The sequence below is a fragment of the Protomyctophum bolini genome (genome assembly GCF_963924005.1).
Source record: "Protomyctophum bolini genome assembly, chromosome: 22".
Lineage (NCBI taxonomy): Eukaryota > Metazoa > Chordata > Actinopteri > Myctophiformes > Myctophidae > Protomyctophum > Protomyctophum bolini.
The window spans coordinates 11,365,924-11,379,491 of NC_137883.1; the positions used below are offsets into that span (position 1 = coordinate 11,365,924).

The following is a 13,568-nucleotide window of genomic DNA, read 5'->3' on the forward strand; positions in this document are numbered from 1 at the left end:
ACATACACCAGGTGCCATGTTAGAACAAAAGTTACTTTAGTGATGCCATACTACGAAATTGTATTGTTTCTGTGATGAATGAAAACAATTCATCTGTCCAAACAACATGCTATTTGCATGATTACCTGCTATATCTATGGCTCTGGAGGCAAGGTTGTCAGAACTGCCTCGGTCGGCTATAGGCGCAGTCGTTCCGAAAGCAGCCATTAGCAGCATGTCCGACAGACGACCCGTGCTCTCAGATCTGTCCCACACAAAGAGAGGAGGTGACAGAGGAGGTCAGGGAGAAAATAATTTGATAAGCAATCATGTAAAAAGGTTAAGACATGCCACAAAAAGAATAGCTATCACGATGTAATATACAACTCAAAACAGAAGATCAAATACTACAAGATGGGAATTACAGTCACAAATTGTACCTGGTTTGATTCCAATACACAGTCCACGATTTGATTAGAACCCCCAACACCAGAAAAACATAAATGCTAAATGACGAATACAGCGTCCTACCTTCCAAAGCATGGTCTGGCCGGACTTGACGGTGTTGGTGCGTGGTGTCCTGGGTCTCTGGGCTCCGTGGAGGCTGGCCTACTGCCAGAGGGACCTAGGAAACCTGGCTGGGTCAGTAAGGCCATCAGGTTCGTTGAGCTGGACGGCTTTGGGAATTCAAACGGGGGGATCGTCTGGAGAATATGGGGAAGAGAGTTGGAAAGTGTTCCAGAAATGGGAAATGATTTGCATCAGATGGCAGCTAAGTCAAACCAGGGTCTATTTTTGGATAGACCCTGGTTTTTCAAAATGCAGTTCTGGTGACACTTTTGAATGAATGAATGACTTAATGGTTTATTTCGGTACAGTGACATTTTTACAAGACAGTTGTGTTACATAATCAGGGTTAGCACCGAAAAGGTGTAGGCTGAAGCCAAAGCTTTTTCTTCTCTGATACCATTCTAATTAACACAAAATATACTGTAATTACATTTGCCTAGTCTTGCAGAATGCACACGCACACGCACACACACACACACACACACACACACACACACACACACACACACACACACACACACACACGGCTCACCCGAGAAGGAGAGCCCAGGATTGTGGGCAGAGGGCTGCGCTGCATCAGCTCGCTGAGCCTGGGGGAGGAGTGCAGAGGACGTAAAGCCATCAGGCCTGCCTGGGAAGTCACCACTGGATCCGAGTGCTGCTTCCTGATCTTCTGCCTGGCACCTGCACTGGTGAACTCCAACAGGCAGGGGGCACTGTGGAGCCGCGTGCCCAGTCCTGCCGGCTGAGGAGCAGGCAGGGAGTCAGGGCACTGTAAAGCTGAAGAGAGAAAATATTGGGGATTATCACCAACGGGAAAAATTATGAAAAGAGTAGCATCTCGTGTACTCTGCACTTAACACTTACGATACTGCCAGAGTTTGTCAGAATAAAGGTGCTAGTGTGCCAAGCAGGTGGGCAGATTTTACACGTCCTTAGCATCATAAGTGTTAATGAAGTAACTGCAAATGCGTCAACTCCGTTTATCATTAAAAAAAGATCACCAGCACTGACTTGGTCCTTTTAAGTCAAGATCTCTAATTTATGTAAAAGACCCAGTAGCAGATCAAACACGACGGACATAAGATATCCTAAAAGAATCGACCGACGTAAGAGATCCTATTTCTGCCAGTGCACCCAATAAAAGTAATAATAATAATAGTGAATTGTGAACTATTCAACTTCAAGTTTCAAGTGGTAACACCATTCAATTTTATAATGTAGATTTTCTCTTCTCGGTCTAACACACCACACAGCCCCACCAACGCCATGTTTAAAGTGCAGGCAAAGTCTGTTAGGGAAACGTTTAGAGTTCACACGTCAACTCTGAACTTGTGAGGAAGGAGAGAAGGGTTCTCACCTCCACCCAGTGGCAGTGACCCCCCATGGCCTGTGTCTGTGCCCACCTGGCACGCATGTCCAGGCAGCTCAGGGATGGTGCCAACTTGAGACACAAAAGAGAAGAACGAAGGAGGGTGAGGCGAAGGGCAGCGAGTTGGGAGAGAAAAGAGCAGACGAACATAATGTGTCAGGTTCACAGACATGAATTGGCTTAATTAAACACACCACGGCAAGCTGCTGAATGTTCACTGACTCTGTATGATTAGACACGCATCCATATACATTTTCCCACTACTTATTTCAGGAACATTTGTTTGACTGACCTATTCTTTCTATCAACATTTTTCTTCACTTTCGTGAAAACTACAATGATGGAGTTTGTACAAATATATTTTGCCGACTGTGACGTGGCAATAAAGATAGTTTATGATTATTAGGTGCCAATATCTTCCTGTTGAACAGGTTTTCAACCCGAATGAAAAATACTTCCTATCAGACCGGCCGGATGGGACCAGTCGCTTCTGATTGAGGACTACTAAAGTAGTTTGATTTTGTCATCATTGTGATTACAATTAGCATGGATGGATTTAATTAGGTTATGACTGTAAAATTACCCAATGGCTCTGCAATGTGTATTTTCTAGTTTCTACTATAAGCTGCAAGCTCTGGCGTTAAGCTATAAGCTCTGGCAAACAGGTGAATTAGGAACAAACTGATCTCCTGACGTATCAGGACTATCTACCTCCCTCCCATCACATAATATCGAATCATGTCACTCAAAAACATTTTTGTGTTGCACCCAATGTGATAATGTGTCATTTGTTAGATGTAATACATGGGTTACCAAACTTTTTGCCCCCAGACCCCAAAATAATGCTGCCATTGACTCGTGACCTCAACCTAACCCGTTGGTAATTTTATGCACTTATGGTTTTACGCATTTGTCCACACATGTAATGCATTTTATAATATTGTTCACTCATTCTGTTAAATATTTGACCCAAAATAAATGTGTCCCCCACCGTCAGTCACTGTAAAGTTAAATTTTGTTAAATTTACAACATCAATACGCAATGATCGTTATCTAGGACAAAATAAGCCTGTGTGGCACTCCAACTTTGCAACAAAACAAAAAGCCACAATATTCATGTCTGTGAAAGTGACCCACAAAGTGAGCATTGATTAACATGGGTATTACCTTGTGGGGGTAGTTGAAAGGGTCTGGTCCCTCCCAGAGACAGCCTGCGACAGACTGGGGTTGGGGCCAGTCCTTGACTGTAGGGAGGGGATGGCCCGGTTCTTGCAAAGCCCAAGGAGCTTCCACTGCTGCAGCGGCGCACAGGTGTTGACTGTCTATAAGAGATAAAACACAAGGCAAAGTCACCAACTCTGAAGAATTACCAAGGAGAAAAACAAGCAAAAGACTAGATACAATTCAATATATTGTACGGTACGTGACTTATGCCTGATTTCACAAGACGGGGCTAATAATCACGTGGCTCCATGTGGATCTTGGGCTTCATGTGGTCAGTCATCTATGGTAAATCTGATGTATGAAGTAACTCCATATTTGGGCAAGGATTCAGCACAGATGTAGCGCATTGTAAACGGCTAATACCGACAATAAGCCACCCCGACATCCTTATTCAGCACAATCTGACTGCCATTCATTTACATTACAAAATTAACGTAAATTATTACAACTATATAAAACATGTGACATTTTATTTCTGGAGCTACTTCCTTGGCCTACAGGAAACATTTACAAGCTGATCGATCCATTTGTAGACATCTCGCGCTTCTTACAGAGTCATGGTAGCTGATCTACAAACTTGTGTGTGGTGGTTGTGAGCTTGTAGCATATAAATGAAGCACTTTGCTATTGACATTGGGGAAACTTTGATTTAATTCATGGGACTGTGAGAAAAGGTGGTTAAACAGTTGTACGGTGTTCCGATATCCCTATATTAAATCCTAATTTATATACCGGTAGTACTAAACACTGTTGGAGCTATGGACCATGAGCCACGACTATAAATTAGGCTTAATGGACAGGCGCCTGCTAGCCAATAAGAAATTGTTCTGTGGAATTTAGGGGTAGTTAGAAGGCTGATTGGACACTTTATATTTGAGTGTTTGTGTATGCGAACATATGTCTATACAGACCGTGGGGATTCATCCGATTTAGGAGAATGGAGGTTCTGCTCAATGCGCTGGTAGTTCTGGACCTGAGTGGGAACTGGGATAGGTACAGACTGACCATAGTTGCCACAGCTACCACCATAGTTGCTGGCTGTGGCCTCACCGGGTCTACCAACGAGAGAGAAGGACAGAAACAGAGTGGGCAGAGATCAAGACTTCAGATTCAGAATGAGATTGAAACCTTATTTATACAGAACACCAGTACACTTTTGATATGGCTGAACCCAATTGGAACATACCCTCACACTAGGATTTTAACCAAGAGTTGCAAGTACATGAACACATTTTCATCTTCAGGTTTGATATTAAAGAGCGCAGAGCTGTACTTTAACTTTGAGATGATCAGACTTTTATTTGGTTTGCAAATTCCATGCCATGCCAAGGTTTCACAAGTTTAAACCTTTGAGTTTCAACTGTTGCTTTAACTGACCTCTGATGCTGCGCTGTCAGTGTGCTCATAGTAGTGGCAACAAAAGCTACATAAAATAACATACAGAGTCGCCATTAAAGTGTTGCTCAAAAATTAAATAGCACAGGGAACTGGTTAATGGCATGTCTTCCTTTTACACAACAGAGCAGGAATTGTGGGGAGAGAGAAGGGGGGTGGAAATGGTGAAAGAAAAACATGAGATTGATTGACACTTTACTGCGTCATTGGAGCTCTGACAAAAGACAAATCAACTGTTTTTGTAGTGTTGTCGGGAGTTGTAGCCAGTTGCTCTGTCACTGCTCTTTTGAACACATCACTACTCACTAGAGTGCAAAAATGGACCCAAACACTGTGCTGCTGTTACCTGAGAGGATTAGAAGATCCACTGTAGGAAGGGGAGTGTGGTGGTGTCTTGGCTTGGCTACACAGACCAGCAGAGGCCAGCAGAGAGCTGATAAGAGAAATGGCAAAGGAGATGAGTTTTCAGAGCTTACACCAGCTAGTATTATATATTATCACAGACAAATGTAAATGTTTGGTTACTACCAAATTACTTACCCACTATTCATCAGGCTGTCCTGCAGCGCTTTACTCTCACAGGTCAGTTCACCTGCTGCAAACCCATGGAAACAATTCACTTTAAAAACAGTAGAAAGAGCCATGTCTGACAGCCAGAAGAGCCATGTATAGTTTCAGAGAAGTCTAAGCTCTTCAGTTGGGTCATTTGAAAACAGTACAGCAAAGGCCTGCTGAACTTTGCAGAACTTCAGCCTGTACCTTTAAGGTCCCTGCATGGTCAAAATGCATTTTGATTTCTATGTTGTACATTGTTTTTGCAATCAGATGGGGTGATTCACTTTTACAAGGCATGCATAATTTCATCCACGCCAGGCAAAGTTAGAACTCAACTTGAAGTCGAAGGTAATATTGGAGCTAGGTAAGCTTGGAGTAAAATAACTGGACTATCTGCAGTGTTGCTGTCAAGTATTGTGTATCAACTAGAACCTCAGTTGATATAAAATGACCAGTAAATTAGTAATGTGCCTGGCTGCCAGCCAGTCACTGTGCAGCCTCTCAAACAGATGACTATGATGACTTTTTGTTTCCAGTGTAAATAATAGTACAGGTTTATTGTTTAATAAATATTAAGGAATGTATTTTTTTAATGACTAAAATGCTCAAATATAGGACCTTTAAAAGCATCAAGTCAAAAGAACAACAATGCCATTTGACATATATTGCATAGGGCTGCAGGCAGTGTTATGTGTGAAATGAGACTGGGGAAGTGTGCAGGCACCATGACAAAGAAATGAGACTCTTACTGGGGAAGTGTGCAGGCACCATGACAAAGTCATCCGTGTCGCAGGAGGACGAGTTCTTACTGCTGCCACCGCCGCCAGTGGAGTCCTTCAAGAGGAAACCCGTTGCCTCCTGGGTGGGGGAGGGCAGCGCCTTGGCACGCAGCTGCTGAACCTCAGCCAGGGACTGCTGCAGGAGGAAATGATGATGTGTGAGAGAGAGAGAGAGAGAGAGAGAGAGAGAGAAAGTTAAGAGGTACTTACTAGACGCACACATGCATAGGCACGCGCGCGCAGTCCGCGCACACACACACACACACACACACACACACACACACACACACACACACACACACACACACACACAGTTGTTAAGAGCACAAAGGTAAACAAACCGGTGGTGAGGCAAGGTGAGAGGTGGAGGAGCTGCTACAAGAACTGGCTGATGCAGAGCTAGGGAAGCATGTCATCGTCACAGCCGGAGTTGCTGTAGGAGAACACAGAGGCAGGCACATGTACATAAGCACACACTCAAAATATTGCTCATCTTTGGACTATTGGACTATTTTACATTTTAAATATATTTTTTATCCCACGATTTTGTAACCCATTTTCCACCCCTGTGTCAATCATCTACCGTGATCCTGGGCTCTACACACCCTCCGCCAACCTGGGGAGAGCAACGGACTTAACTCATGCTTCCTTTGCTTGAGTGTCCAAGTTGCTCCTTTTCACCTGACAGGGGGGAGTTTCCCTGGTTGGACGTAGCGCGTGGAAGGAACACGTTATTCCAACCAGTTCCTTTCCCCTCCATCAGGCGCCCCGGCCGGCCAGGGGGAGGCAGTTTAGAGACCAGGATTACTGCATGTTTTTGTGAGGGTACCTACCCTAGGGGACACGGGGAGAACATGCAAACTCCACACAGAAAGGCCCCTTCGCCAACCCCGCCTTCGGATATGGGCACTGATGACGCGGAGGAGGAAACACGCCGCCAGCACCCACAGCGCCCCGAGCGGGAATCGAACCCAGGACCTTCTAGCTGTGAGGCGAAAGCACTACCAACTGTGCCACCGTGCCCCTACTTGGACTATTTTACACAGGTAAATACTGGGTCTCAATAATAAGTCATCTTAAAGTCCCTTAAACAGCAAGTCAGTGCATCAATGCCGCCTATAAACCTTGTGGCCTGAAAAAGCTAAACATTAAATACACGTCATGGCTAAATAGACGTTTGGGTCAAGTACTCCAGACCATAACCGCTTCTATTGAGATCCATGTTCATTCAATCATCATGCATGGTCTGGCAAGGCTTGACAGACATTTGCTTTGGCTGGTTTGGGCAAAAGACCAAAACGATTGGATCCACCTTTAAAGTTTCACCGGATAACTTCTTCACACGTTTAGTTGGCTGCTTTCCGTCACAAATGTTACCCATTCTACCCCCTGACAGATATACAGTATATTGAAACATTTGGACCATTATCAGACATTTTGAGTGTGGATATTGGCAGATGCCTTGCACAGAGTGCAGGGAATTATAATTATGGCTAAAGTTGTACGTTGTTTTCTGAAACACACCTCCAGCCTTTTCGAACATATCTGACCAAATGGACCTTGGTAAGTAATCTAAGTATTGACTGTTAGTTTGACTCACTCTTCTTCATGGACGAGCTGGCTTCCAGGAAAGGATGACTAAAGAACTCATCTGGAAAGATGTAAAAGGAGGAAGATAGATCAATTAATGAATCAATGAATGATCAATTCCAATTCCAACAGTATGCTGTCTTACAGAATGTGACATCTTGCTCAGTATGATCAGGGGAGTGTATGGTAGGCAAATATGCAATATGTATATCATGGCGTAAATCTCAAGTACATTTGGGAACTAATACATCCTGAAAATTGACAAATACAGTCTAAGATATGTAGCAGACGCTCTTATCCGGAGCGACTTACAAGCAAGAGATCAGAATACGATGAGTAAGCAACTATAGTCAACAAATAACTAGTTGTGCCTCAAAGAAACTTGGATACCAGGTAAACTATACCTTGCATAAACAACATTCCATCTAAGTAACATTCTTAACATTTGTGGTCAAGAAAAAACAAGTCTGGATAACCTACACTATTATGTTTACTAGCTGTGCAGGCATTACCTTATTTGTATACCGTTTGCTCCAGATTCATGTTCACATATGGCGTTTGAACACAACAAACTGTTTTCTCAAAACCACACTTTGAAACCACTTTGTCATATGACAAAACAGACGATCTACAAGCGCGTTGCATCGTGACATGTAGTGAGCTTGTAGAGCTCACTACTACTGAGTGGTGCAACTCCCCCCCCCCCCCCCCCCCGGCACAACTGCGCCCCTACTGGTACTCATAGTCATATACTGGTGCTCATTAACGAACACATGAACACATAGGTGAACAACACATAGGTGAACACCGACATTGCTGTTCCTTGGAGTGGTTGCACCACTCAAAAAGCTAACAATTTTGAAAGATAAAAAAAAACTGTAGGCCCTCACCAAAGTCCATGCGGTCCTTGTGGTTTCTTTGCAGCAGTCCCAACAGCAGATGTCTCAAGTGGAACGACGTTTCTCTGGGGATGCTGGAGGCGAGCAAAAACAAAGATTTGATACATGTTCCTAAACATAAATGTAGCCTACCTTAGTGTATGATACATACTGTAGACTAGTTGGCATATATTTAACAAAGCGCTTTGGTCGATATAGGGGACCAAGGATAGACCTGTGTGGGGCTCCGGCCAATGAAGAATACCAGGAAGTCAAGTACTATACCACTCTCAATGCAGACAATATAATTCACTTGATTCATTTTCAATTTCCACGCAGTGGACTAGCTTTGAACCAGTTCATTTATTCAGGTTGACGGGTCATCACGTCTTAACCAAATGATTTTAGAGGAGCTCTGACATATTTTGAAAGTGTACAGCAAATATCATAGCCTGGTTCCAGACCTCTGAATTGCCAGTTGCAGGAACAATACCAGACGGTGAAAACTAAACTAAGAAAAAGTTGCATGATTAGCATGACATCCAGGAGAGATGCATTCATTTACATTGTTGCAATAACCTACTGTAGATGCTACATTTCAAAGGAGCTATAAATGGACCTAGTAGTAGTAGTAATGTGCCACAATAATGACATTTTCACATGCGCTTCATTCCCACAGTAGATCACACTGGGCTATCAGAGCAGAAACCAAAGCTCAACTACAGAATCAAATCAAAATAGCCAAATATTTTTTACTGCTTTAAGTAAGGACTTGACAAATAATTGAGTTGTATTTTTCCAGATAGATTTTTATTTTGCAAACACATTTTCCTCAAAGCCCTTGTCAATGTTTATATATCCATCTTAGAATACAGCATAAACTAGTCTTAATAGAAATATCACATTTAAATGATGACAATACTTACTTGGGGCTGAGATTCTTATTTTTCTCATAGAACAGCCGAAGGTCCTGAGGACTGCTGGCCTACAGAAGAGACAGATAATGTGTTGCATGATATCGATTTTGTGAGCATTGTTACGAGTCTGTGAATGTTTCTTTTACAAGTTACGCATTATACATCGTCTTACAATTATGCAGTGGTGGAAAAAGTACTCAATTGTTTTACTTAAGTAAAAGTATAAATACTGCAATGTAGAACTGGTACTCCATTACAAGTAAAAGTCAGTGGATCAGGAGGTAGAGTGGCCGCTTGGGAACCAGAAGGTTCCCAGTTCAATCCCGGGCTCCGCCAGAGTTAGTGTCGAAGTGTCCTTGAGCAAGACACTGCACCCCTAATTGCTCCCGATGAGCAGGTTGGTGGTGCCTTGCATGGTTTCTTCCTCCATCGATGTATGAATGTGTGCGTGAATGGGTGAATGTACAATCTATGTAAAGCGCTTTGGATAAAGCCACTATATAAATGCACCATTTACCAGTAACTAATGTTTCATAGTATAAGTCATATCAGCAGCACAGAAAAACAGTCCAGCTTTTGAACTCCCACATGATCTCAGAGAACAGTCACTGTGTAAATCAGAGACAGTCATCATTTCAAAGGAATACTACAGGGCCAGAAGAAAAGCATTGCATGGCTGCTAAACACTGTACATTCCTGCATTCCAAGACAACACATTCATTCTTTATTTTTGTTTCATTTTTTCTTCTATATATACATTCTATACAATTAAAATATAGACGATCCAGTCCATAAGAATACTACGTCAAAACGTATGGCTGGACCACAATGGAAATAATGTACTTTTGAACTTATTATTATCATATTATCCTCTACATTTTCAATAAATATATATTGCTCACAGCAGTACGACTTGTCATTTATACCATTTACACATTCTCTCAGCATTCATGTTTACAGTCTCACAAACCGTGCTGCACACGCCACAGAGCCAGCCATGCATGTAATGTAAAGGGAACATAACTTCAAAAACTTCAAACAAACATCAGCTGATGAACAGAGTTAGCCACCCCTCTACAGTATCATGTGTCAGTTATGGCTGAGGCACAACACACTGAACCAGACCCACGCAACGCCACGGGCAAATCTCTATGATATTATCTCTCTCTCTCTCTCCCTTACCAAGTTACCACTGAGGGAAAGTTCACTTAAAACCCACTCTTGCATAAATGACACACATGAAGTGGTGAAACAGCAGCTAATACCTTGCAAAGGCTAAACATGTAATTTAGTAGACCTATAGTGTTTATAGTTTCAATGTACAGATAATTGTCTTTGGATAGACTGTTCTTGATTTACTTATGATCTTAGATTTTTTTTGGTACTTGCTTACTGTAAATCATTCTGGATTAATACCAATGAAATGATATTGTCTCTGTCGGGTGGAAACCTCATATGTCCAAAAGGATAACCGTTTTCTGCACCACAGCAAAAAACACACAGTATGACTTGGTCGCACCCACCATCTACTGTACACCCCATGGATACATTGTGCTGCTCACCCATCATCTACTGTACACCCCATGGATACATTGTGCTGCTCAACCACCATCTACTGTACACCCCATGGATACATTGTGCTGCTCAACCACCATCTACTGTACACCCCATGGATACATTGTGCTGCTCAACCACCATCTACTGTACACCCCATGGATACATTGTGCTGCTCACCCACCATCTACTGTACTGTACACCCCATGGATACATTGTGCTGCTCAACCACCATCTACTGTACATCCCATGGATACATTGTGCTGCTCAACCATCATCTACTGTACATCCCATGGATACATTGTGCTGCTCACCCACCATCTACTGTACTGTACATCCCATGGATACATTGTGCTGCTCACCCACCATCTACTGTACTGTACATCCCATGGATACATTGTGCTGCTCACCCATCATCTACTGTACATCCCATGGATACATTGTGCTGCTCACCCACCATCTACTGTACATCCCATGGATACATTGTGCTGCTCAACCATCATCTACTGTACATCCCATGGATACATTGTGCTGCTCAACCATCATCTACTGTACACCCCATGGATACATTGTGCTGCTCACCCATCATCTACTGTACTGTACATCCCATGGATACATTGTGCTGCTCACCCACCATCTACTGTACATCCCATGGATACATTGTGCTGCTCACCCATCATCTACTGTACATCCCATGGATACATTGTGCTGCTCACCCATCATCTACTGTACATCCCATGGATACATTGTGCTGCTCACCCATCATCTACTGTACATCCCATGGATACATTGTGCTGCTCACCCATCATCTACTGTACATCCCATGGATACATTGTGCTGCTCACCCATCATCTACTGTACATCCCATGGATACATTGTGCTGCTCAACCATCATCTACTGTACATCCCATGGATACATTGTGCTGCTCAACCATCATCTACTGTACATCCCATGGATACATTGTGCTGCTCACCCATCATCTACTGTACACCCCATGGATACATTGTGCTGCTCAACCATCATCTACTGTACACCCCATGGATACATTGTGCTGCTCAACCATCATCTACTGTACACCCCATGGATACATTGTGCTGCTCAACCATCATCTACTGTACACCCCATGGATACATTGTGCTGCTCAACCATCATCTACTGTACATCCCATGGATACATTGTGCTGCTCACCCACCATCTACTGTACACCCCATGGATACATTGTGCTGCTCACCCACCATCTACTGTACACCCCATGGATACATTGTGCTGCTCACCCATCATCTACTGTACTGTACATCCCATGGATACATTGTGCTGCTCAACCATCATCTACTGTACATCCCATGGATACATTGTGCTGCTCACCCATCATCTACTGTACACCCCATGGATACATTGTGCTGCTCAACCATCATCTACTGTACACCCCATGGATACATTGTGCTGCTCAACCATCATCTACTGTACACCCCATGGATACATTGTGCTGCTCACCCATCATCTACTGTACATCCCATGGATACATTGTGCTGCTCAACCATCATCTACTGTACACCCCATGGATACATTGTGCTGCTCACCTGAAAGGGCGCCTTCCCAGTCAGACACTGAAACAGAATGGTTCCGATGCTCCACAGGTCAGCTTTTGCATCATAGTTCTGTGACATGATGACTTCAGGAGCCTGCATGGAAAAGAAAGGACAATGACACAACCCTCAATTGTATGTCTGGAAGTACCCATGATTCTGTTGCACACTTTCATTTCTTTAGCATCCTGGATGGAGAAAGAAAACAATTAAGAAATAGGTGTTGTTGTTATTTCAGTAATATAGCTAATGCATTATGGTGGCTGAAATTGTGATCAAACTGTAAGATAAGCTAAACACACTCACCATGTACATGGGGGACCCACATAGCGTTGCTGCCATCATGTTATTCTGGAGATACCTAGCAAAGCCAAAGTCAGCTGAGGAGAGAGGGGGGACGGGTGGTAGGTGACAAATATAAACAGAAAGAGAGAGATATATTGATTGAATATATATCATTAACCATTTTAGAGGTACAGGCAGATGCAGCGAGTTTAAAACGCCAAATGGATGATGCACAAAAAGAAAAAAGCTTGTTTCCATTGTGGTCCATTAAACACTCAAACAACTGGACTAAACAACAGTGCAACATAATCAACAATACAAACATTTAGAAAATCCAAATATACAGTTCAAGTTCATGATAACAACATAAAAGGAGGTGAGAGGCCTGGGATACGACACATGGAGGATGTCTCAGTGAGAGAGAAAATTAAAATTGTCCATGAGAAAGAGGACACAGCTATGCTCTCATACAGATTAATTGACATTTCCATGACTTTTCTGTGTGAGGTCTATGAACTCATTATAGTGGATGAAAACAGAACGGCCAAACAAAGTGCAATCCAGAGGCCATATGAGGGCCTGGGCCGTGGCTCAGTGGTCCAGGCACCTTGGCTGGTAATCCAGTCTGGCAGTGTGCCCCATTTCCTGTCAGCCTACTGTCTGTCCCTCCATACAAAATATAAAATAAAGTGAAAGCCACAAAAAACATTAAAAAAAAATTGCCATATGAGTGGGATTTAATCTGCTAAGAATCCACAAATATGTATGTGACCACAAGGCTTCTGTGCTGAATCTGTTTAAGCGTTTAATTTACTACGACAGAGTAGCCCTACACACCTGAAAACCATACCTTAAATAATGAGTTTATAAAAGACACAAACAC

General features: G+C 43.0%; 1 protein-coding gene across 1 annotated transcript in view; it reads right to left on the reverse strand.

The window, feature by feature from the left end:
* ulk1b (unc-51 like autophagy activating kinase 1) overlaps positions 1-13,568 on the reverse strand; it is a 30,413-nt gene that overhangs the window by 3,420 nt on the left and 13,425 nt on the right. The window contains exons 7-21 of the mRNA XM_080755753.1: positions 12,707-12,780; positions 12,395-12,496; positions 9,269-9,327; positions 8,355-8,437; positions 7,475-7,525; positions 6,216-6,307; positions 5,845-6,010; positions 5,081-5,135; positions 4,887-4,973; positions 4,057-4,200; positions 3,089-3,243; positions 1,910-1,993; positions 1,082-1,329; positions 511-683; positions 126-244 (exon numbers count right to left, since the gene is read on the reverse strand). Of these exons, the coding sequence (XP_080611879.1) occupies positions 126-244; positions 511-683; positions 1,082-1,329; positions 1,910-1,993; positions 3,089-3,243; positions 4,057-4,200; positions 4,887-4,973; positions 5,081-5,135; positions 5,845-6,010; positions 6,216-6,307; positions 7,475-7,525; positions 8,355-8,437; positions 9,269-9,327; positions 12,395-12,496; positions 12,707-12,780 (1,692 nt within the window). The remainder of the gene's footprint in view (positions 1-125; positions 245-510; positions 684-1,081; positions 1,330-1,909; positions 1,994-3,088; positions 3,244-4,056; positions 4,201-4,886; positions 4,974-5,080; positions 5,136-5,844; positions 6,011-6,215; positions 6,308-7,474; positions 7,526-8,354; positions 8,438-9,268; positions 9,328-12,394; positions 12,497-12,706; positions 12,781-13,568) is intronic.